This window comes from Rhagoletis pomonella, unplaced genomic scaffold, assembly GCF_013731165.1.
Source record: "Rhagoletis pomonella isolate Grant_MI unplaced genomic scaffold, Rhpom_1.0 Rhpom_scaffold_00007, whole genome shotgun sequence".
NCBI classification, from domain to species: domain Eukaryota; kingdom Metazoa; phylum Arthropoda; class Insecta; order Diptera; family Tephritidae; genus Rhagoletis; species Rhagoletis pomonella.
This window is the reverse complement of record NW_023458561.1, coordinates 41,316,705-41,339,830: the sequence shown is the minus strand read 5'-3', so window position 1 is coordinate 41,339,830 and position 23,126 is coordinate 41,316,705. Positions and strand designations below refer to the sequence as shown.

At 35.9% G+C, this 23,126-nt stretch overlaps 1 protein-coding gene across 1 annotated transcript in view; it reads left to right on the top strand.

The window, feature by feature from the left end:
• Positions 1-23,126, top strand: part of LOC118742854 (5-hydroxytryptamine receptor 2A) — a 170,961-nt gene that overhangs the window by 145,412 nt on the left and 2,423 nt on the right. Inside the window, exon 8 of the mRNA XM_036475255.1 lies at positions 14,309-15,311. Coding sequence (XP_036331148.1) covers positions 14,309-15,262 — 954 coding nt within the window. The 3' untranslated portion in view covers positions 15,263-15,311. The remainder of the gene's footprint in view (positions 1-14,308; positions 15,312-23,126) is intronic.

The following is a 23,126-nucleotide window of genomic DNA, read 5'->3' as shown; positions in this document are numbered from 1 at the left end:
GTATCTATATACACACACATTTGTACATAAATACATATGTTTTGGACAAAGAATTTCAATAAATGTGTAAATGAAACCTTTTCTATTCATTGAAAAATAATCCACAATATCACAACACACAAATCCCAATCAAAACACTGTTTAATTTCTACTATGTTTGTGTTTTGTTGGTTGCGCTATCATACATATCAACTAACAATTAAAGTCTAAAAGTAACATTATATAGCTCAAGGCATCAATTACAAATCCTTTTATTTGCTGTTTACACTTGAAATTTTAGGAAATGCCTTAGCCTTTTTGGTCGCCTGCAGTATTTTCATCGTCCACCACAGTGAATTTCTCCCTCAACTTCCTAGTATTTATGTATATGCGCATATCTGCATACATATGTTTGTATGTATGTATGAAGCACAGCAGTTTGATTATTTCCTACGGCAACTACTCTGAAGATTTTGGCCAACTTTTAAGCTTCGGAAATTGTAATTGTTAACTTTGTACAAATTGACCTCTAAAATCTTAGTTAGCCATTGAGCCAGAAAAGGTTTATGTAGGATTCTGTTTACACAGATAAGTTTTTGTTTACTTTTGAAATATCACTAAAAATAATATTGTTAAAAATACCATTTTTGCTATGCGAGACTTCATACAGCTACATATTTATTCTCTCTTAAATAATTGTTTAGACCCCTTTTGAAATCAAAGCGGAACTTTGGCAAGGGAGAGTTTATCTTAATCTGGGTAGTAAAAGTTTGCCAAAATAAGCAAAATAGTGAGCTTTTTGAAGTTTTTTTTTTTGCAAATGAGTCAAGTGGCCCTATTAATCCTAAAGTGAATTTAGAGCCGATAACTCAAGCCTAAATTATCCAACTCTGGCGTAGTAAATACTAGACGCTGTGTATTTATTCTCAAAACAAACCAAATAGTGACCGGGCACTTGAAAGCTACTTCTGAAAATACTCGCATATTCTTAAATTTGTACCTAAAGTAAGAAAGGTTTGGATTATATTAGATTAAATTAGACTAGATTAGATTGGATTAAATTAGATTAGACTAGATTTTACTAGATTAAATTAGAGTAAATTGGATCTGATTAATTTGATTGGATTGGACTAGAGTAGACCAGATTAGATTAGATGATATTTGACTAGATGAGATTTGATTAATTTAGATTAAATTTGTTTCAATTAAATTAGATTCAATTACATTAGATTCGATTCAATTCGATTACATTAGATTCGGTTAGATTGGATAGGAAAGGATTGCACAGTTGCCCATAAAACAATAGGGAAAAAGGGGTGTGCTTAGCGAATTAGTTTTCAACCGCCTAGATCGTTCGCGTAAGAAACTCGCTTAATTATTTCTTGCCTATTATTCTTCCAGATTCTGTTGGAGACCCTAAGGGCCCGCTGTTTTAAACTGTCGATGGTTGGACCATTCGATATTTTCGATAGTTTTTGGCTTCACCATTTTTTGTTGTTGATAGTATCGCGATAGTGGCTACCTACCATTCATCGATAGTGCCATCGATAGTTTCGCACCTCTAGGGTGAGTTGAGTTAAGACGAAATGCCTTGAGTTAGAAGAGTTGAAATTAAGTGAGAGGAGTTAATGTGAAGTTAGTTGAGGTGAGATGCGGCGAGTTAACGTGACTTCAAGAAAGCTGTGGTGAAATGCGTTGAATAACAATGATGTTACAACACGGCATAACATAGTAGAACAAAAAAAAAAAAACATAAATAAAAATATAAAATATGATAACACACCATAACATAAGATATCATAACGTAATATACTTTTCTCATTCTTCAGTTTTATAATTTTCTTTGTCTCTATCTTTATCTCTATCAGAAGTATACGTTTAGCTGTAGAAAGGGTGTGAGGAAGACATGTTTGCCTATTTATACATAATATATTATTATTATTATCCCGTTCTCATAACTTATTCCATATTACTCAAAAGCAGACTACGCATTTGAATTCAGTTCCTCATTAAATATTTCTATACCACTCGGAAGTTCGTTTCGCATCACTCAACGCATTCAACTGACCCCTGCTTCGAATGCAAAGCGCTACCATTTTGATTTTGTTTGTTTATTGAAATGTCATAATATATTTATTTATCCACTTATTTTTTATTCTTACTTTACGACGCTACTCCTATGTGAACTAATCCGCATCGCACAAAGAAAAAAAAATCAAAGAAAAATTAGAGGAATGTAGTCTGTACCAGGGATGTTGCGAATATTTGCACTCGCATTCGTTATGCTAATGATTCGCATAATTTTACACATTCGCATTCGCATCAAATGATACGAATATTTTGCAGAATAAACTCAACTTGATTTTTAACATCAACTGGCTGGTGGATCTAATAGAATAAGTGGCTTTTATAAATGCAGCATTAAGGCCAATTCAATTCTCAAAAAATAAAATTTAATCTTTCACCAGAAAAAGCTCTATTCAAAAAGCCTGATATTAAGAAAATTTTTGCCCAGTTTTGAAATCAATTATTATATTTTCCGACTTATCATGTGTTTTAAACCTTAAAATGGGAAAAAATTGCTAAAGGAAATCTTTTAATCTAGAGGTTTAAAGCGAACATTGCAATTTCATAAAAAAAGGCTGAAATGCAAAAAGTATGATAAAAAAAAGTTGTAAAATCAAAATTTTTTAAGCAATTTTAAAAGCGAACGACAACGTGAAATAATTTCGAAGGCTAAATCCATATAGCTGTGTCAGCTGGTCATTCGAAGTTTTTCCCATACCAGAGCATAAAAAAATGCCTTTTGTTGCTTGCGATGCAATTGAAATAAAGCAAGGTGCATACACAACACTTTGCTTTTTCTTCGTTACAGTACAAATTCAAACCCTATGATTTCGCAGGACTATGCAACTAGTCTTTGTAGCCTATTTGCAACAAAAAAAAGTTTCTTTAATGTTATTCCGAACATTCGCATTCGTATTCGTATTCGTATTCGCATTCGCGAATGTGAAAAATATGACATTCGAAACATCCCTACTATGTACATAGCAACTAGAATGAAAGTTACCGTCTATTTTGCTTTATGCAGCGGTTATCCGCTGTGCCATGTATGTATATACATATACTTGTGGCCATGGAAACCTTACCTTTGCAATATAAATATTTGATTTGTGTCGATTGTTGATTGTGAAAAATTGTGGGCTGTTTGAACAACAGGCTTGCTAATAAATAGTACATACATACCTCTTGCTTCGCTCGCACATTTCCCGCACTCACTGAATGGAGTTTGCGTTGACCGTAATTTGAAGGACATTTATGTGCTTTGACTTAAATCAAAGAATTGTTCCATTGTAGTATAGGTACTATAATTGAATTATGTACTTAAATACCTGGGTTGCAATATACACATAGTTTTAGTTAAAAAAAGGAAATACCAAAATTTAAGTAATGCTTTGTGCAATTTCTGTTTTAAGTTTGTGTAGGAAATTTTACTTCTAATTAGTTTTTTAGAAAGGGTATCTATACAAAGGTAAAACAAAAAAAAAAAAATTACGTTTTTGATACATTACATTATGCGTCAAAATTAAACTTATTGGCTCGGTATTGAGTAAACCCAAATGCAAGTGATAGTTTTAGATGTCAATAATACTACGATAATGGCTTTTTTCGAGATTACCTTAAATAAGGAAAATATCCTTAATTGAATCCTTGCACATAATTTTTTGTTTAATTAGGTAAATTCTTGAAAAAATATTCTTAGAAAATACTCATATAAGCGTTTTTTTATACGAGGAATTCCTTCTTCAAGTTCATTTATCATTATCTTGGCGGCAGATGGCGCCGTAGGCGAATTTCATGGAAGATTATTGATTTTTATTCAAATAAATGCTCGTATTAGTGGTCTTTATCAAAAAGTGCCGTCGCGATGTGATTTAAAACACCGCAATTAATATTTAAAACAGAAACTAATTAATTTATTTTATTTTGTTGTATTCTCTTTTGTCTACTTTTTCTTCAAACTTTCCTTCTTTTGCTTTTTATTTTGATTTTCAAAATCATTTTCATGACTGTTATGTGAAAAATTTACAAAGTTATTGCTTGAATTTACGTCATCAGCTATAGCCACTATCCATCAACAATATCCAACAATAATGTTGATATTTTCTTTCACAATCAAACATTTTTTTTAATAGCAAATAGAGTCATAAATTGCTATTATCGAAAACCCACAAAATGAAATAATTTCTCAAAATTGTTGTTCCAGCGATTTTCAGAGTAAAATTTTTAGAACTGTCAAATATCAAAATTAAAAACTGAACTATAAGAATCAACAAAGCTACAAAGTGGCTGATCGGTTCTTCTGTTAACCTTCTTTGGTAGGCAACCAGCCAATGAGGCAGAGATACTTACCTACCGTAGGCGTTCGAAAACTAAGCTAATATGATTTTATGAGGAAAATTATGCAAGTGTGAATGTATTGCTTCCCCGTTTCTTATATTTATGTACATATAACCTACACTCCCCATCAATTCCTGAGAAATATATTCCACGTGGTGCACAATCATTTTCAATGAGAGAGAAAACGCTAAAATAAAAATATACAACGCGTTTATTAACTGGATTAACGTAAACATGCACATTGAACTAATTTTACGCCAGACCGACTCATCGTCGTTCCGGTAAAATATATTTTCCTTGCATTTAAACGAATAGACAATAAGTATGTATGTAGATTAGGGTGTCCCTTACTTCTTTCAAAGTTTTTATTTTACTACGCGTAGGCTTTAGTTTTGTTCATTTATCCCTAAAACACTCGAAAACGTTTTTTTTTTTTGTTTGTGTTATTTAGACTATCTACAGCAACTCGGAATTTGATAGGAGATACCGGATTTTCATAGACGTCTCAAAGAGAAGTTTCAACATGATTTGGATAATTCGATTATTCGATATCGCACATGCTGGTACTCTCAAACAAAATTAAAATAGAAGAAGATAAAATATTCTTACAAAAACAGAGGGAGCGGGCCCGGGTTGCTTGGCAAAAATTTAGCTAAAATTGAATAAAAGGCTAAGACAACTAGGAAAATCTACAAGCTCTAAAGAAAGCCTAAAATTAGCGTTGACTTTCACATCTCAATCTTGTGGTTCTTTAGCTACGACGACAAAAAGAGGAAGGAAAGATTTTATCACAACTGAATTGGTTGCAACCTTAGGCATTAGATATTCAATTTTCGGTAATTCAGATCCTAGTAGAAATACTAGGTCTTTTTTTGTGACAATAACTCAATCAGCAAATCTGATATTCAATGCATTCGAATACAAATAAAAAAAACATAGAGCAGAATCCATAAAATCCGATTTTCGGAATAACATACCCCAAGTAGTTACCGTTCATTGGAATAGAAAATTTTCACCTGGTCTGGATGGAAGAAATTCTAATGGAGAATGCTCGCCAATTATTATCCAATTTAAGAGAAAGAACAACTTCTTGCAGGGCGGAAATAAGAAAGCTGTTCCGGCAAAGATCAAGCGAATGCAGTATCAACTACGCTCATTGACTGGAACCTTAATAATAAGAAGGTATAAACATTAGATCCGTCATCATGTTATCATCAACTCAAAAGTGTATTTCAATCAAAAATTCAAGAAGACACTATCAGTCCCCATATTCCACTCTATAAAAAGTTCAACGACAACTGGAAGATTATAATCCTAGTGCAATTTGATTCAAGCAACATTTCTGTCACTCGACCTTTAAAGAATTGGTGACGGTTTTTTTACAACGAACTGCGAAAATCGATTGTACGAGATGGCAATCGAGTTCATATTGAACTCGTCATTATTTTTTTTGGAGGAGAAGATTCTGAAAATAAAATTAAAATCAGATCTCGAGTTGCAATGTATCAAACATGGCGGAAGGCAAGAGCTATTTACTCTTTGGCAAATATGTTTGCTGCAGTCTCAGTTTACGACGAACAAGCGCGTATAGATGTTTGGTTATTCATTGTGGCTTGGATGCAGTTTAGCATTTAGCACGATTCGCGTTTTAAATGCACTGGGAGGTTGTAGTTTGATTTCCAAATCAGCTTTAAGCAAATTGAGGCAACACCTCTGGTATTTATCAGAGGAAATAACCATCCTGCCAATTTTTGACGACGAGGATGATAAACAAAAACCTAGTGGAGTATTGTAGCAAACTTACAAATACATAGAAAGCTTTGGGGATTCTCGAAAAAGATATCTTCCATCGAAGGACGAGATGTTGGTCTCTTTATATGGTAAGCGGTAATTAAAATTTTAATTTAAAGTGTGCTTACTATTTAAAAGTACTGTAACCTTTTTTTCTTGTTTAAAAAAATATTTGAGTGATTTCATATCTTTTCAGAGCAAAATAATAGTATTTTTAAATTTAAAAATTTCATTACCTAAATTTGTCTTTTCATCGATATTAAACAAACATATGAATATTTGCGTTAATCTAGCTACTTACTTCTTCAAAAGTTGTCAAAACTCGCTATTTTCTTCAAATTTGAGTACCGTCGGCATGAGTTGAAATATACGAGGAAAAATAATATTTTATATTTGAGTAACGGTTTGTATACTAAACAAAAAACAAAAAAAAATTGGTCCATATAAGGAACGCCCTAATATAGATGTGTGTGGGAAAGAAACTTAATTTTCTTCAAATTCGTAACTGCACATCAGGCGTACCTAATTTGCAAAAGATATAAAAAAGATCCATCGCTTTTAAAATTCCCAAGCACATCACCGTCTGTCATCCGTAGTCTGATTTATATAGTCGCACACACACTACGTACATACATACATATTTATCTTCCATACAGCGCTTCGCTTCCTTCGCTTGTTTCGCTACTACTATATTAAAATGTTTCGCGTTGTAAAATGCGGCTCAAATAAAGGCGAAATGTGCTGCGGCGAACAAACCATTTTGAAAGCAGATTGATGTTCGCTGTCAATAATTGTTGGTTGGCAATGTTACGTATACGCCACCACCGGCGCAATGCTCATCACACATACAAATGTACATATGTATGTATGTATGTATGTATATAGTATGCATTGCCAAGGGAATATTCCCACTGGGAAAATAGGTAAGCACCTTCCGAGGTAAGCCATGTTTTCTTTCAGTTTTTAGTACCAAAATTGTCATCATGGCTAATGTCATCTACTAGTAAAGGGCAAAATGAACACCTCCGAAGACACATTACGTTGTCAGTTGCAAAATAACGTGCAGCCGAAGTTATTTCCAAGCACCGAACTACTCCGAGCGACTGCTCTGCATTACACGTAACTTACTTTGTATAGCGGCTCAGAAGTATGTCTGATACCAAATGTACATTCTAAATTCCTACTTACATAAGGCGGCCATGCCTTTGTAAAAGTAAGGGACGTTCAGCAGGGAAATGGTAATGACTGCCAGGTGAAGAGTAAGTTGCTAATAAGGTATTATTACGTGCTCCTAATTCCCACTGGGTTCCAACTGGCAAGCAGCAAGCACAGCTAATATTTAAACTATACAAACAACAACAACGTGAGCGCTCAGTAATGCCTCGTTCCGGGTTATTGATATGCGACCCTTCAAGTAAAATGTACAAACATTTTATTTTAATATTATTTTCCCTACCATATACTTACATTCATAGATATATTTTTTGTTTTTTTTTTTTACATTTTACGGTCGAGCATTAAAATAAAACGCTAACATTTTTATGCTTTAGCCCAGCCTATCTGGGCAGCGCACATCCAATGCTTATAAACTCAAATTCTGCGGTAATCATATGCCGTTATGCATACAAACCTACCGCGAACGACGACATCCGATAAAAACGTCATTGATGGCCGTGATGAAAATTTATATTACGAATATTCACTGTGAAAATCTGCTCGACTAAGTAGCGGTGAAGTCGCGCAAAACACACACACCTCGTAAACTGGCTATAATATCGATAGCACTTCAACGACAGCAACACACAACTACATACAGGGAAAATGAGCAGAGGGACACCGACCGACCGACCGAAGATGAGAGCTGTTAACGCAATCGTAGGCTAGGCAATGGGAAATTTGTCATCAAACGGGACGTATGTATGTATGTATGTACATAAGTATTTAGGTATAAATAAGTGACGAAAATAAAAATTAAATGAAATAAAATAAATGTACTGAAATACAGCATTAATTTGATTAAATTGAGCGTAAGATACGAAAGCGCAGCATTTGATTGCTTGGTGTGTAGGTTGGTCGGGAAGCTCGTAGCCACATTTGTTTGTATGGAAAATTAAGTATCTATGTGGTTACGTGAAATTGGTGGTACTGCAAATAGGAGGAACTGGCGGGGAGGGAGAAAAATAATGGTAAGGGTATCTTGGAAAGAAATATTGTGCTTGTGCCGCAATCCCTAAAATTAAAGCGCGCAGAACAGGTAATAATTTCGTTCTATAGCGTGAAATTCTAATATACCGTAAAACAAAAACTCGTTCAGACCAGTAAATTTAGTGTTAGCCAAGCGTGTAAAGTATTGTTGTTAAAATTTTGCGTCTGCTCACCTCCAACAATGAGAGGGACACAGCGACCAGTACACGAAACATGGAAGTTATTTGTACCACACAACAGCATAGAAAACAAGCGACGCACAGTGTTTAGAATATATGGAGGGCCGTGGTAACAGTTGATTTAAAAACCGGTTGAACTTAGAGAGGGAATAGTAAAAGTCATTTACTCACCACTCCTTTCTACGAATGTTAAGTTTCCAAAAAAATACTGGATCGGCTCAATACCGACTAACCAGTTTAGTTGCCTTTGTCGCTGAACCCATTACAGCAAGTATTTCTTTTTCCACTGTAATCAATTCTTTAAGTGTGATTGAATACTCCAGTGAAGGTATTGTATTATTTAATTGGTATCTTCCTATTTTTTTTAATGAAAAAATTTACTTGGAAATGTGAAACCTAAAGATCCTTATTAAAAAAAGTGTGAGCACCCGTTCGTCAGGTCATTTCAAAATTAGACGCATATTGCAGAGAATTTCATGTAGTTTTCGAACATATAATTGGATCTTTTCCCGTAACTTTTCCAATATATATGTAATATGTTAATTTTCATAATTTTCCGATTTTCAGCTATTTTGCGAAAAGAATTTTTCGACCAATGAAAAAATCACACCAAACATTGTAATTTTCAAGTATAACCTTTGGTATTCTGAGAGTGGAAAGCAGAGAACAAAAATTATAGAGTTATAGCTTTTTAAGAAAAGAGAGAGTACAAACTAAATTTGATTGAAATCGGATGAAATTTAATGTTTCCGCCGACGAGAGTGGGGGCGTGGCAATTATCCTATCTTCACCAGATTTCATACCTAATTTCCTGTTCCTAAGAAAAATTAGAGTACATGTCAAGTTTCCCTAGTTTAAGCCAGCTTAAACAAACAACTCCTCACCGCAAGGTTTTAAATAATCAGTGTCGTATAGGGCACTCCTTTTCCTGCTGCCGAGAGTGGTTTTGAAGTCAACACATAGATGGAGAGTATCGATCTCTGTCTCACCGGTCTTTTCCAAGATTTGGTTTATAGTGAAAACCTGGTCTATAATGGAATTACCAGGTCTAAAGCCACGCTGGTAAGGCCCCATCAATTCGTTGAGGGTGGATTTCAGCTTTTCACACAATACGCTCGAAATTATCTTTTACGCCATATTAGAAAGGCTGATGCCACGGTAGGCAGCGCACGCGTTCACCTGACCATATTCTGCATAATAGTTGATGCATGCAGCTTCTCACCACCGTACTGGAATAGCTCAGCTGGCAGTCCGTCAGCTCCCACAGCTTTATTGTATTAGCTCGTTTTGCGCCCGATCGCAGCGTCGCCCTGTAGCCGTCATCCTTTTTCTCTGCAACTTATTGACACTCCTCATCATACTACTTGTTCTTTCGCGCACGCTGAAATCTCACTACTTCTTCGGCGACGGTACATAATATGTGGGAAATGTGGTTCCACTGCTCGCAAAAGTCAAATTGTTCAAGTCGAATGGCGAAGACGTTGGCAGTCTGTTTTGATTTTCACCGTTGATCATTCTTTGTATTGTTTAATGCACATTTTTTTGGTTGTAAAGAGGCTGCAACAATATAGTGGTCCGAGTAATTGTTTGGCCTTCGGAGGGTAATAGGTCTAAAATAACATGATCGATTTAGATTAGGGTGAATTGGCTCCTGTTATGCACACCAGCACACTTAGGCCCGTTGTGATACTACAATGGATCTCCTTAGCCCTGATAACGAGCTTATTGCTAATGGATGTCGAAAATTAACTCACCCCTTTCGTTGATGTCACTGCCCCCCTGCGCGGCGTTGTATGGTGTGCATTCGCATCACCTGCTAATCATCTGTTTGTTCTGCACTAGTTTCTTGACACACGGCATTGGGATCCCTCTGTCGCGAGCCAAGTATTTAACATGGCTGATAGTCGTGGTGTCCTCATCACTAAATTGAGGGACAAGTGAAATATTTAATTTGGCACTTTCAGCTTGAAATTCGCCGACTTGAGCCCACATATGCTATGTTCTATCACCCAGGTAACCTGTATTTTGTCGATGTGACACCCGCGCCAGCAGTGCATCTGAGGCTGCTTTACTGTGGTGGAGAATGTTAAGGAAGTCATCACCCAGCTCGTCTGTTGGCCTTCTCTGGTCTGACCTCGGCAATCAGGACTTGTGCCGCATTCAGGTCGTTTCCATATACCCAGACCTTTGCGGTGTCAAATCCATGTCATCAAGCCGCCGTCTGTTCTTTCCAATACCGGCAGAAACTTCTTGATGAGCATCAGCACTGCCTGTTGGGTGGCCTTGTTGCTCGGCTCTAGTTTGAATACCCTCCAGTTAGTGTGTTGAAGAGCTGAATAATCTGCAGAATATCGACGAAATGCTCTTCCGCTTTAATTTTGGATCCATGTGGTATCACAATGGTCCCTGATTGTGCCTAAGTGTGCTGGCGCCATCTGGTCCTGGCAGTCACTTCAACCTAACCTAACCAAACCTAGTTTTTCACCAGGGCAGACTTCGCCCGAGCTGCCTTGTACAGTGCCACACAGACCTCTCGTCGTTACACGTAACGATTTTAATATTGCCCTGAAACCAGCCCACGTTCTTTCGGGAAAGCGGTTATCCATTACATCCATATTGACAGCAAGACTTGCCGTCTCTGCATAGGCACATTGCCATTGGATCCTTAGTAACAAACCGCCCTCCTTACTGTCGTCCAGCACACCTATCATTATGCAGTCTCTTTCAACCTCTGAGAAAGAGTACCCTTGCGTCTTAGGCATTTAAGCTTTCGTCAGCCATAAATATTTATGAGTATTTTTATGTTGGAACCTAGTTCTGCATACTACCATGTTTCAGGCACCGGCGAGGTTGATCAGCCTTAGTCCGTGCCCGCCGACAAGACTGAATTTTCTGACATTGGGACCAAAAATCTCTTCCTTGACCACCCTCGCATTGATGTCGGCTACTCTCAATTAGCTCACTCCTTAACGAGTCTTCGCTTGCTATTCAACGGATACTTGGTGTAAACACCGGTAGTCGTGAACTGCTTGAACCGGATGGATGCAAGGGAACCGTTTTTGGCCACTCCCTAGTGAATGGCGCTCAAAAACTTCCTCATATGCGTGAACTTCTGCCCCCTGAACAATTCCTCGAGTTATATATGTACATACAAATATATTTCCGAATAAATACTTTGTATCATTAATATAAAAAATTCATAACCTATATAATTTTATGTATTTCATAATTTATGCGTAAATTGAATAAACTTCATAAAAATAAAGTTCTCGTGCGTAAAATTACGAATGCAGTTTGGAGGATTTTTGCATCTAACTTTGATTTAAAATGCTAATGAACGCACAGTGCTCACCGGCAATACGCTTACGCATGCTTACAGTTATGTATGCCGCAGCAAATAAATGAACATAAAAATGCCACAATCAAGAAATTGCGTGCCACTATGGAGGTTGGTTTCAATGTATACTATGAATGCATATAGATATGTACATACATACATAGTCTTATATAAATATGTACATATGTATGTAGGTATGCTCGCAGCCACTTTGGCCACGGCTGTTACGCTCGTCAACCAACTAACTAAACCAAACAAAACGAAAAATAAGTTTTAATTTAGTCCAAAGCATGGCGCATAGAATTGAATTAGAACTATAGCAATTTATGGTACATTGTGCTCAACTATAAATACATATATGTACATCCTCTAGTCTAGTGTACATGGGCATATACAATTTTCAAATACCTCATGTGTACGTATTGCTTGCCAACGACTCGTATATTTTTAATTGGTTTATGAATGTGAAAACAACTTCATCAACCTTTTGAGTAAGTCCTTGCATGAATTCGTTGACGAGAAACTAATTTGAGAAAATTTCTAATTAGCGCATTAGCGATGATGGAAATTGTTCCAATGAGTGGCCAACATTGGCGCATGTTTTAGATTTCAGCAGTTGAGGCAACAAATGTTTTATGACTACACATGCGGAATATCACATGGTTTTTGGGCTTTTATGCATTATATGGTAGATTAAAACTTAAAGTAGACTTTATTTTAGTTTAAAAATGAAACAATGAATAACATTGTGCGATACGCCAAAATATCTTAGGAGTTATGCTAATTTTCGGGTGGGTATTGTCTCGAATCGTCAAAAAACCTATTTTCCACACCTCTCACATATATACGTCTGTAACTTAGTTGATTACACAGTGCTACAAAAGAAAAAACCAAATACACCCGAAACAACACTTACCTACAGGGTCTGGTGCGAAATGAAATTAGGTTTCTTATAGTTACTGAACCCTCCATTTTTTTAACCCGTTATTTTCCTACCTAAACAATTTTTGTGGAGCTTGAGGCCTTTTTTTGTGAAAAATTGATGTGGAGAAGACAACGCTAGTTTATAAATGGTCGAAGTTATAGCTACTATTTTGGAGATCACCGCATCTCCTCATCAGACTTCCTCACTCACTGGGATTCGAACTAGCGTAAAAAGCCACTAAGCCACTTATATACTGTTGTTACTTTTTCCACTTTTAAATAATGTCTAACAATATATTGCTGAACTTCCTCGGGTAAAAAAAATAAAAATTTTTCTTCATTTTTCAACTATGACCATCGCTAATATCAAAACATTTTATGAAGGTTGCCAAATATTTAGTATTTATTTAAAATTAATTTTTTTCACCTAGTACAATTGCATGAAAATTGTAGAAGTTTAGCAATTTAAGTTTAATTAAATTTATTAAAAATTTATTTAAATTTATTTAAAATTTATTTAAATTTATTTGAAATTAAATTTTTTTCACCTAGTACAATTACATAAAACTTGTCAAGGTTTAGCAATTTAAGTTTTAATACGGCCTTGAATTTATATGTCCCGGACTTTGAGAAATTCATCAATATTTCCTCCACTGACACTTTACAATTAATACAATTTTAAGAAAAATGGGCTCACTTATATCATATATGGTATCTCAAAAACTACTTCTCGGCCAAATTTAGCATAAACATTGCCCTTAGCCCCTTAAGCACTGTTTTGAAAATTTTTTAAATCGGACAAACACCACTCCTCCTGGTTTATAACTAGCTTAGAGTTTTTTTTTTTTTTTTTTTTTTTTTGAAATTACCCTTTCTTGGGTGGAGCGTGTGCTTTTCGTCCGATTTTCCAGACGGTGCTTAAGGAGGCTAAGCGCAATGTGTATACCAAATTTGGTCGAAATTGCGTTTCTCTGATTCACTGCTCTTGCCACTGGATGATATCATTACCCTCTCTACGCTGTCGGAAAGTGTTTAAGCTTCTTAAGTCAGCTACTAATGGCAATTAACTACAGCAAATTCGGACACCACTCGGTGTTCAGTTAAGCGCACAAAAATACAACGAATGCTTAATGAAGAATGCTTCTGATTTCCTTACAGCCGTTTCCATCAATTTCAATTAAGTAATTTTACCGTTAGGAATGTTATTGCGATATCTCTTCACATTTTCTAGTCGCCTAGTTACGATGGGCCTTTAAGAGGTTAACTAAAGGGTGGTGACTCCTACCCTTATTTATAACCACTGACTACATAGCCATAAGTATATCCTCCCTATCGGTAATTCGCTGCTAACCTCTCGATATAGGCCGACCAGAGCCCAGTCAGTTTCAGCTCCCCGTTGCTTGTGCTTACACAATTTTTATAACTTTTCAAACTACAAAGAAAACTTTCCAATGCCTTAGTACTAATTTCACTTTATATACTTTTCTTACAGATTCCAACCACGTCGACCAGTCAAATATCGACTGTATCCCACCTGGTGGCGTTAGCTAATCAACAGCATGCAGCATGCAAATCATCCTCAACTGTACTAGAACAACAACAACAGCATAAAGACAGTAGCAATACAAATACAACGCAAACCGCTATTGCCTCAGATGCGGCAATAACAACAACAATAGAAAACAATAAGTTGCCACCCACAGCAACCACCAAAGTATGTATAGTAGCTCCCAACGACAGTAATGGCATTAACTCCACATCACCTGCGATAAATGGTGGCACAACAGCGGTCGCCGTTGCCAATGGCGCTGCTGAGGTGCTTGAAGATCCTCAATTACAACAACAGCTGCACCAAGTGCAGCAACAAGCCGACATAGCAACGTCAGTTGGAGGAAAGACAGTAGCGCCGCCAGCAGCTTGTGCTTCCAATGCCACCACAATCACTTCCATATCCGCATTATCGCCGCAAACACCAACAACCGGCATCACCGCAGGCAGCGGTGGTGGTGATGAACAACTGCATCCACTGGCGCCCACAACGACGTCATTGGCCGCCGCATCCGCCTGCCAGCAGCTAACGCCTACACCCAAGCTGAAATATCCACAACCATTATCCAGCATAGCGAATCCCGTGCACAAAGTGACAAAACGCAAGGAGACGTTGGAGGCGAAACGTGAACGGAAAGCGGCCAAAACATTGGCCATCATCACCGGTGCCTTTGTTATCTGTTGGCTGCCATTCTTCGTGATGGCGCTGCTATTGCCGTTGTGTGAGACGTGCGAGATTAACGATGGCATTGCGTCGGTATTTCTTTGGTTGGGTTATTTTAATTCAACGCTGAATCCAGTGATCTACACCATATTCAGTCCGGAATTTCGACAGGCATTCAAGAGAATTCTATTCGGTGGCCACCGTCCCCAGCACTATCGCAGTGGGAAAATTTAAATACATAAATACCAGCCGAGATAGCAACTGGAGATGTAACAAATATGTAGTAAGTCAAAAAATTAATTTGTTTGGGAATTAACAATTTTATCGGTTATTTAAAATAGGACCAATGTTGCCAGATTCACAGTTTTAACTGTAAATTACAGGTTTTTTAGACAAGCTCATAGTGGTTTGAATTACCTCCTAGCACAAGTTACAGTTTTTTCGAAATTCATTTATTTTAACAAATGAATTAAAATTTCTCTTTCGAGTTTTTTTTGTAAAACAGAAAAAACAGCGTCTCCTCATTTAAATCAAATGAAAAGAATAAATTTACAAATCAATTTGAATAAAACTAGAAATAAACTAGAAATTCTACTGTTCTCCGGTATTTTAAGACCTAAAGATTTCTTAAAAAATCTTCAGGAGGTACTAAATTTTTCGTATAAATGCTAAAAAAAAATAACGAAGCGAAAAATAATGAGAATTTCATTAAAATCAAATGTGATTTAATTGCTCCATTTTATTCAGTCTATTTTTGTTTAGTTGAGTATAATGTTATTGTATTTTAAATGGATCGTTTTTTGTTATTTATTTTTAATAAAATTAAAAACATTTTTTTGAGGGTACAATTTTTTGTCGAAAATACAGTTTTTTCGGAAATTTACCGATTTATAAAAAAAAATCTGGCAACACTGCATAGGGCTTCCTCCGCAATTATTAGGGTGTTCGATTGTTGAACTGGTCTCCAAAACCACTCAAGACAATTTAACATAAACTCATGTATATTTTCTTGTTCTTCTTCACCACAATTGGCACTATAACCGTTGAAGCAATTTTGGCTGTTTCAACGTAGCACACCAGTCTGACTGGCGGCAACTAGCACGCCGCAGGTGGTCTTTCCAACGCACCTCCTCTGACATTGTATATGTATTGTAATGACTTATAGCTGAAACAACGGATAAGAACAATAAAAAAAATTAAATGACTAATGGCAGCAAAGGCCAAAATTTCTATTCTTATTGGTGAGAAAATGCAATATTTTAGCAAAATTTTCTCATGTGAAATTTTAGACACTTTCAAAATTGAGAAATGAGATATCAGTTTTCAGAAAAATATAAATTATTGATTTTGCATCAATAAAATATGTTTGTATGTTTGTACGCGTGCATGTTCATGTCGAGAGATATTGTGCCGATGCACTGAAAATGCATTAGAATACAAATAATCGAAAAATAAAAACAATATGGTGGGTTGCATAATGATAAGTAATTTTTTTTTTCAAATTAAGCTTTAATATATTTTTATAAGAATATACACATGTACATATGTATGTATGTATGTATGTATGTATATACAAAAAAACGAAGGTAGATTCATATACAATAAAACTTTTTGATCATGAAGCATGACGCAATAAGAAAAGGATAATATAGCACAAAAAACAATTTTCCGGCTCTGATATTCCGGTCGTATGTGTATTTGAAGTTTGTAAAAAAGGTGAAACTTTTGGTACTACTTTACTACTTTATTGAATATCTGGCGGACGCTGTGATGTTAGTCTTTGTATAAAGTTTGAAATTTTTATTTAAATGGTTGTTATTATAAAAGTAATAGCATAATATTTTTGGCCTTATAATAATGTCACTCACTATATTATATACATACATATATGGGTAAGTACAACAATATAGAAGAAGAAATAAACAATCACTGCAGATCAAACTGTATCTTTGTTTATACCATATTCTGAAATAAATGTTAAGACAAATACCCTCAGCAAATTCTCCACTCGAAAAGTCAACAAAATTTTTAAAAATCCACACATACATATATGCGTATATGTACACACATATGTGTACTATTGCAAAAAATATGCATACATACATATGTACTAATGTATGTACATAAATACATAGAAAGAGCCAACATTGCGTATACGCAACATCTAAGTAACCACCTAGAATTTGCAGAGACAAATGGCAAACGATTGAGGAAAAATATTGTATATGTATACATACCAACCTAAGAGTAACTAGTACATATTGCGGAAAAAGATATTGTTTGGTAGGCACTAATGCGATTTTGTTGGTGTACAAATTCACTGCAGCAAAATTGATTGCATTTGCGTATTCGCATCTTACACTGCTTGAACAATTACTTTTCTGTGTTTTTCGTGTCCCACTTGTCAACAAGCAATTTTACCATCGCAATTGCGGAAGTATTGGGGGTATTCTCTGAGTCTTACAAAGCCCTTGCGCGGTGCACGGTTTGCACGGTTTGCAAAGCTGTCCCATACGAAAACCGGTTTTTACCTTGCAATCTGTGCACCGTGCAAGTGCTTTGCAAGATACAGAGAATACCCCTATTGTAAAATTAAAAAGACATTGCCGATTCGCTAAGTGTACATAGCTACTTAGAGGAGATGGTGGTATTGCCTTGAGAAGTGCTGACTGTTGTTTTTTGATTATGTGGATTAAAGCTTGACTTACAATAATCTAGTTAAGAATTGGCTAGAATCGCAGACAACAAAAAAGGGTACGCAATGCAAAACTAGTAGACGAAGTTAATTCGCTATGAAAATATATTTTTATCTATGTTTCGAAAAGACAAAGCAAGTGTGCGCACAAAAGCACAATAAGTTTTCCTTGATAAGCTTGAAAAGGATTCACAAATCCGCCGCTTAACTTTATGTTTAAAAAAATATATATAAAGTAATACACATGCTGCCCAGCTGAAATCCAGCGCCGAGAATTCCTTGATATGCTCGTATTTCGAATTGTTTTGTAAATCTGCCGTGGAAAATTTTCCTCATAAAGTGTAAATGGGCTTCGTTCTAAAATTGTATATACAGTTCTTATCACTGATAACTTAAGTACAGCTATGTTAGCCCAGTCAAGTTAGCTCAAGAATTATGGGTAAGGTAACAATAATTCGAAAAGAGCAGAAATTTGTTATATACATATGAATTGTGAAAAGTCCCCATCGATTTCATAAATACCTGAACTTATTCAAAATCAAAAGTCACATAAATTGGTATTCTTGAATTTTTCAGTCAAACTATAAGTTGTATAATAAAACTTTCCTCTCGAGTTTTTGCGGACTCTGTATGGCTTACAACCATGTAGAGGAGGTAACTTATGGTTCAAATTGGGCCTTACCCACTATTTTTTGCAGGGACCGAACATAAATAATGAAATGAAATGAAATGAAATAACAGTTATTGATGAAAACTGTCATGGAAAAATTCACTAAGTACGAAGGAAAAGTTCTACAACTAAGTGATACATACCAATCGATTTCTTTTTTCACTGAGACTCAAATTTAAAAATAAATTTTTATTTACAATTTTTATGCAAAATTAAAAAAATAACAATAATTTTTGATTTTTATATTATAAATCCAAAATAACAATTATTTTTGATTTTTATATCATATATCTTAGATAACAGTTATTGGAGACTTTTATTTATAACATTTTTCGCAGTTAAGAATGTGCTGGAAAGTTTGCTACGACTTATACAAATGACTTTTACAAGTATGATTTAAAAAATAAAAGTCAGTGGCTGATTTTTATTTACTTACTTTACTTTATAAATAAAAGTCTTCGTTAACTGTTATCTAAGACATATAATTTAAAAATCACAATAACTCTTATTTGCAGATTATTTAGATAAAAATCAAAAATAATTGTTATTTTGGGTTTATAAAATAAAGTTCAGAAATAACGGTTATTTAAGGAGTAATTAAATAAAAGTCAAAAAATAATTGTTGTCCCTGATTTTTTCTCCAATAAATATTTTTTATATAAATACATGCAAACATACTAGTCTTCCCTCTCCCGATTTCTTATGGGTGTTATCATTTATAGAGATCTTGCTTTGACGTGCAGGAATCCGGAAGTTTACGGATTCTTTCATTTGGATATTTGGACGGAAAGTAAATTTTGTATTTTTTTTTTTTTTTTTTGTCATTATGCAATATTGTCGACAAATTAATGATTAGATCCTAAACTACTAATCCGGTTAGAAGAAATCGTTAACATAGAATATATATAATAATAGATTCGCGCATACACAATATGTTAGTGTTTGGCCGAGGTTCTCCTCCGATTTGTGGTGTGCGCGTTTTACGCCGACTCCGAGCGGCGATTGGATTTTTATGAGAAGCTATTTTTCATGGCAGAATACTCTCGGAGATTAGCCACTGCCTGCCAAGGCGCGACCGCTATTAGAAAACACTTGTGTGTTTTTATTTTTTTATTTTTTGATACACAGAAGATAGCATATAGAAGATAGCCAATTTAATATTCTTCACAACTGTGAAAATAAATTTCAGACTGGCCAGCTAAGTCTCTCAAGTTCACCGGGCTGTGTTTAAACGTATTAATTTGTAATGTATGCTTTATATTAAATTTCACAAAATATTAAACAGTTTTCATTTACATACAATAATATAGTTTCAAATCATTACCTTGTTAATTATTTGTGAATCCATAGATCCATTACCATTTTCATATTTTTTCAACCTTAACTCTCCAAATTCGTGAATGGATTTCCTAGAAATTACATACTCTCAATTCTGATTTATCTATGAATTTTAAAAGGTTTTCAAGCAGAAATTAAATCAGTAATTTCTTGTTAAAGCCTTTTATTATTCTCTATGGCACTTATAAGCAAATTAATTGGAAATATGTATGCCATGCACTTCCTTAAGCAGTTGCATAATTAAATACTTAAGCAAGCAAATGGTTATTCACTTTAGCTGTTAGTTATTCCGACATAATGTTATTCCCATTCCCCACTGGCAAGGAAATTACTTTAAGTGGCACATCTATTCGCTGATGATCAAATATTTTATTTATCAACTTATTATTGACAAATACTAGTACATTGGGCACTTTACGAAAGATGGTGGTACATCAGTCTGCTATGCCCTGTCAGGTATCCGGTGAGAGTTCTTAAACCCTCCCCGCTATAATTTAGCAGCCGCTCACTTGTTCCACGAGAGGGAGTTATAAATCTTTTACCCTTTGTCGTGTGCCGTTGGGCTATAATTTGCAAATCCCCCTATCCCCTTAGAAAGCTCTGCTGTGTATCCTGTGGATGGACCAAAGTAGGGCTAAGAGCCGAACTGGCACCGTTGTCCACCACATTTCGCTAGAGAGTCAGCCCTATCGTTATCATCGAAGCCCTAATGGCCCAAAGCCCACCACAAGGCTGTTACTCTGTTGTTTGTTCCTATTTTGTACCTTTTGGCAACTGTGTAGTACCTTTGACACCGGTTTTGCAAGTATCAGTTGCTCTCTTAATCCTGCCCGGCTGTCCGACATGGTGTATATTGTTGTCCCATTTGTCCTTCTGTGAAGGCATTCGTGCACACAGACTTCAATTGCGAAAATTTCCACCTGGAATATGGTTGGGTATATGCCCATCCCGACGCTCCAGAGTTTCTATCCTTAAGTTGGGAACTACCTGTGTGCCAAACTTGAGTTCCCTCGCTGAACATGGCAATTATCATTCAAGTATTCTTACCTTGTAGGGTTTCATAAAAGTCAGCTTTAATAGCATTGAGTCTATGAATTTCACTATGGCATCATTTATAAATGGTTTTTGGACAGCCAATTATGCCTTAAGACCCTTCTTAGGTTCGGCAGTCTCAGTGCGCTCCAGGAAGCCTCTTTGTCCTGAAGTGTAGCTAGAGTCGGTATGTTTGTGATGAGTCCAAACGCCTCTGTCGCGGCACGTTCGCATGGCCTCCGTTATCACCACACAAATCAGGCGGTGCAGCTTACCCAGAGTGACGTTTGAGTTAGCTTTCTTGTCGTTTGGCCACCAGGCCAGTGCAGCATAGGTGACAATCGGTTTTATCACTGTACTGAATGACCAATGCGTTAGTTTCGGGGATTTGCCCCAAGTTTTTCCATGGATCCTTTCACAAGCGTGAAATGCCCTCGTGGTTTTATTGGTAAGCGCTGGGAGATGTGAGTTCCAGCTGAGTCTCCTACCTACATAAGTAGTATAAGCCTCTTGTAAGAACTTAATCTATGTCCCAGCACACCATCCTATGGCTCTATGTTTAGAGCGGAATACATCATGGAGCATAAGGTCTCCTCATCCCATTAAAGCCGTTCCCCTTAAGTCTTTCTTAAAGTTCGTCCACAACCAGTGTTCACAATAGTGGAGAAAGGACCCCCTCCTTGCGGGCAGACACGAGTGCCGTTTGCCTACTACCTTTTGGTTCGACTATTATGGTTCTGGACTTCAGCATGAGCCTGATATGTCAACAAAATGCACACAGGGCTATCTGTTGGGTTATGCCATGTATTGCAGAAATGAAAGATTTCACTGCTTTAAAGCTTTTTTCAAGTAAAATTGTCAAATATGTAGCGCTACTCAATCACTGTTATATGAGTAAATTTTTTTCCAAAAATACCTAGTTTGTTTCCACTGTGCAGTACTATTTACGTCCTCAGTGCCAGTAGTCAACAAGAATTTTGGCAAATGGCAAGCAATCATTCAATCAATTTGCATCCTGGCAAAATTGGCGCACACACGCCTAATTTTATGCCAAAGGAATGCTCTGAGTGAATTTTTCGTAACTTCCGACTCGTAAAGTACGCATTCAAGTAAGGCGGAAACTGAAGTTAAATTGGCGCTATGGATACGTAAAATTAAGGAAATATCTGCGCATCTATTTGAAGTTAAAAAAGTGACAAGAATGCATTGAATACGGGTTTCAGTGCCGAATTTTGAGAGAAAATATTTTTCAAACGACAATTGCCGGCAAATAAGTAGAGAATATTTACATACAAAGAACATTGCCCACCAATAACTGATTATCTTATTCAAAAAGTGAGCTCATTCAATTTTTTATATGAAAATGCAAATTCAGCTAATTGCGGCCTTTTATGAGCACATATTTTTTTTTATTCTTACTGCCCTCTCTTACCGAATAAATAATATTTATTTCGCAAGCCGCAATGTAGTCATACATAAAATTTATATTTATTTATACACGCGTACACTTGTCCACAAGTTTTATGAAAATGAGCAAACTTTAAATTTTTTCCCCCGTTGCCTTTTCCTAACTCCACTGCACTCAACGAACTTATAATACCGCAAAATGCACCACATCAAGTGCTATCATCCGGCATTAACTTTTATTACTTCCCAATGCCATTGCCACTTTTTTTCGTTCAAAAAGTTTCAAGCTCCATCTTCTGAAAACCAGCGCTTGCACTGTGCTCAATTGATTCTCTCGCTTCCCCACAATGCATGTGCTCTTCTTTTGCTGATTTTTTATCTTAACACGCCTTCTCTCTACACATTCTCTGTCTTATGCTAGCAAAAATTTCCAAATACTTTTGGAGAAAAGTTAAGTCGGCGGGTCAACGCCAACGCTGCTGAGGGCAGAAGTTGCAGTAGCGACGAAGATAGTAACAGACACAATACATTTGTACGTACGGATGTATGTATGTTTGTATGTATGTACTAAGCACGCAAGTTTAATACTCGTAACTATGGTGGGTGAGATGGGAAAATACGATGAAATAAAATATTTATAAATGAGAATGGCCATGATAATGAGTTCCCGAGTGAAGATGACAGCAGCGGTGATAAAATGCAGATAAAACTTTAGCTGTTTTCGGGAAATTGATAAGAAAAAAATGATTAAGGCTGCGGGTAGATGTCCTGGATTTCTATTATAATTTAATATGACAAGTGATTTTGATCTCTTTTTTGTATTTTTCATATTATGTTAATGGAAATGTCCATTACGTTTTTTTTTTTTAATATTTTTATTTGATAAATATAAGCAAACGAAAATATTTATGTACACGTAAGGACTTGGCACCTTTTCACGTTTAGGTGACGATATA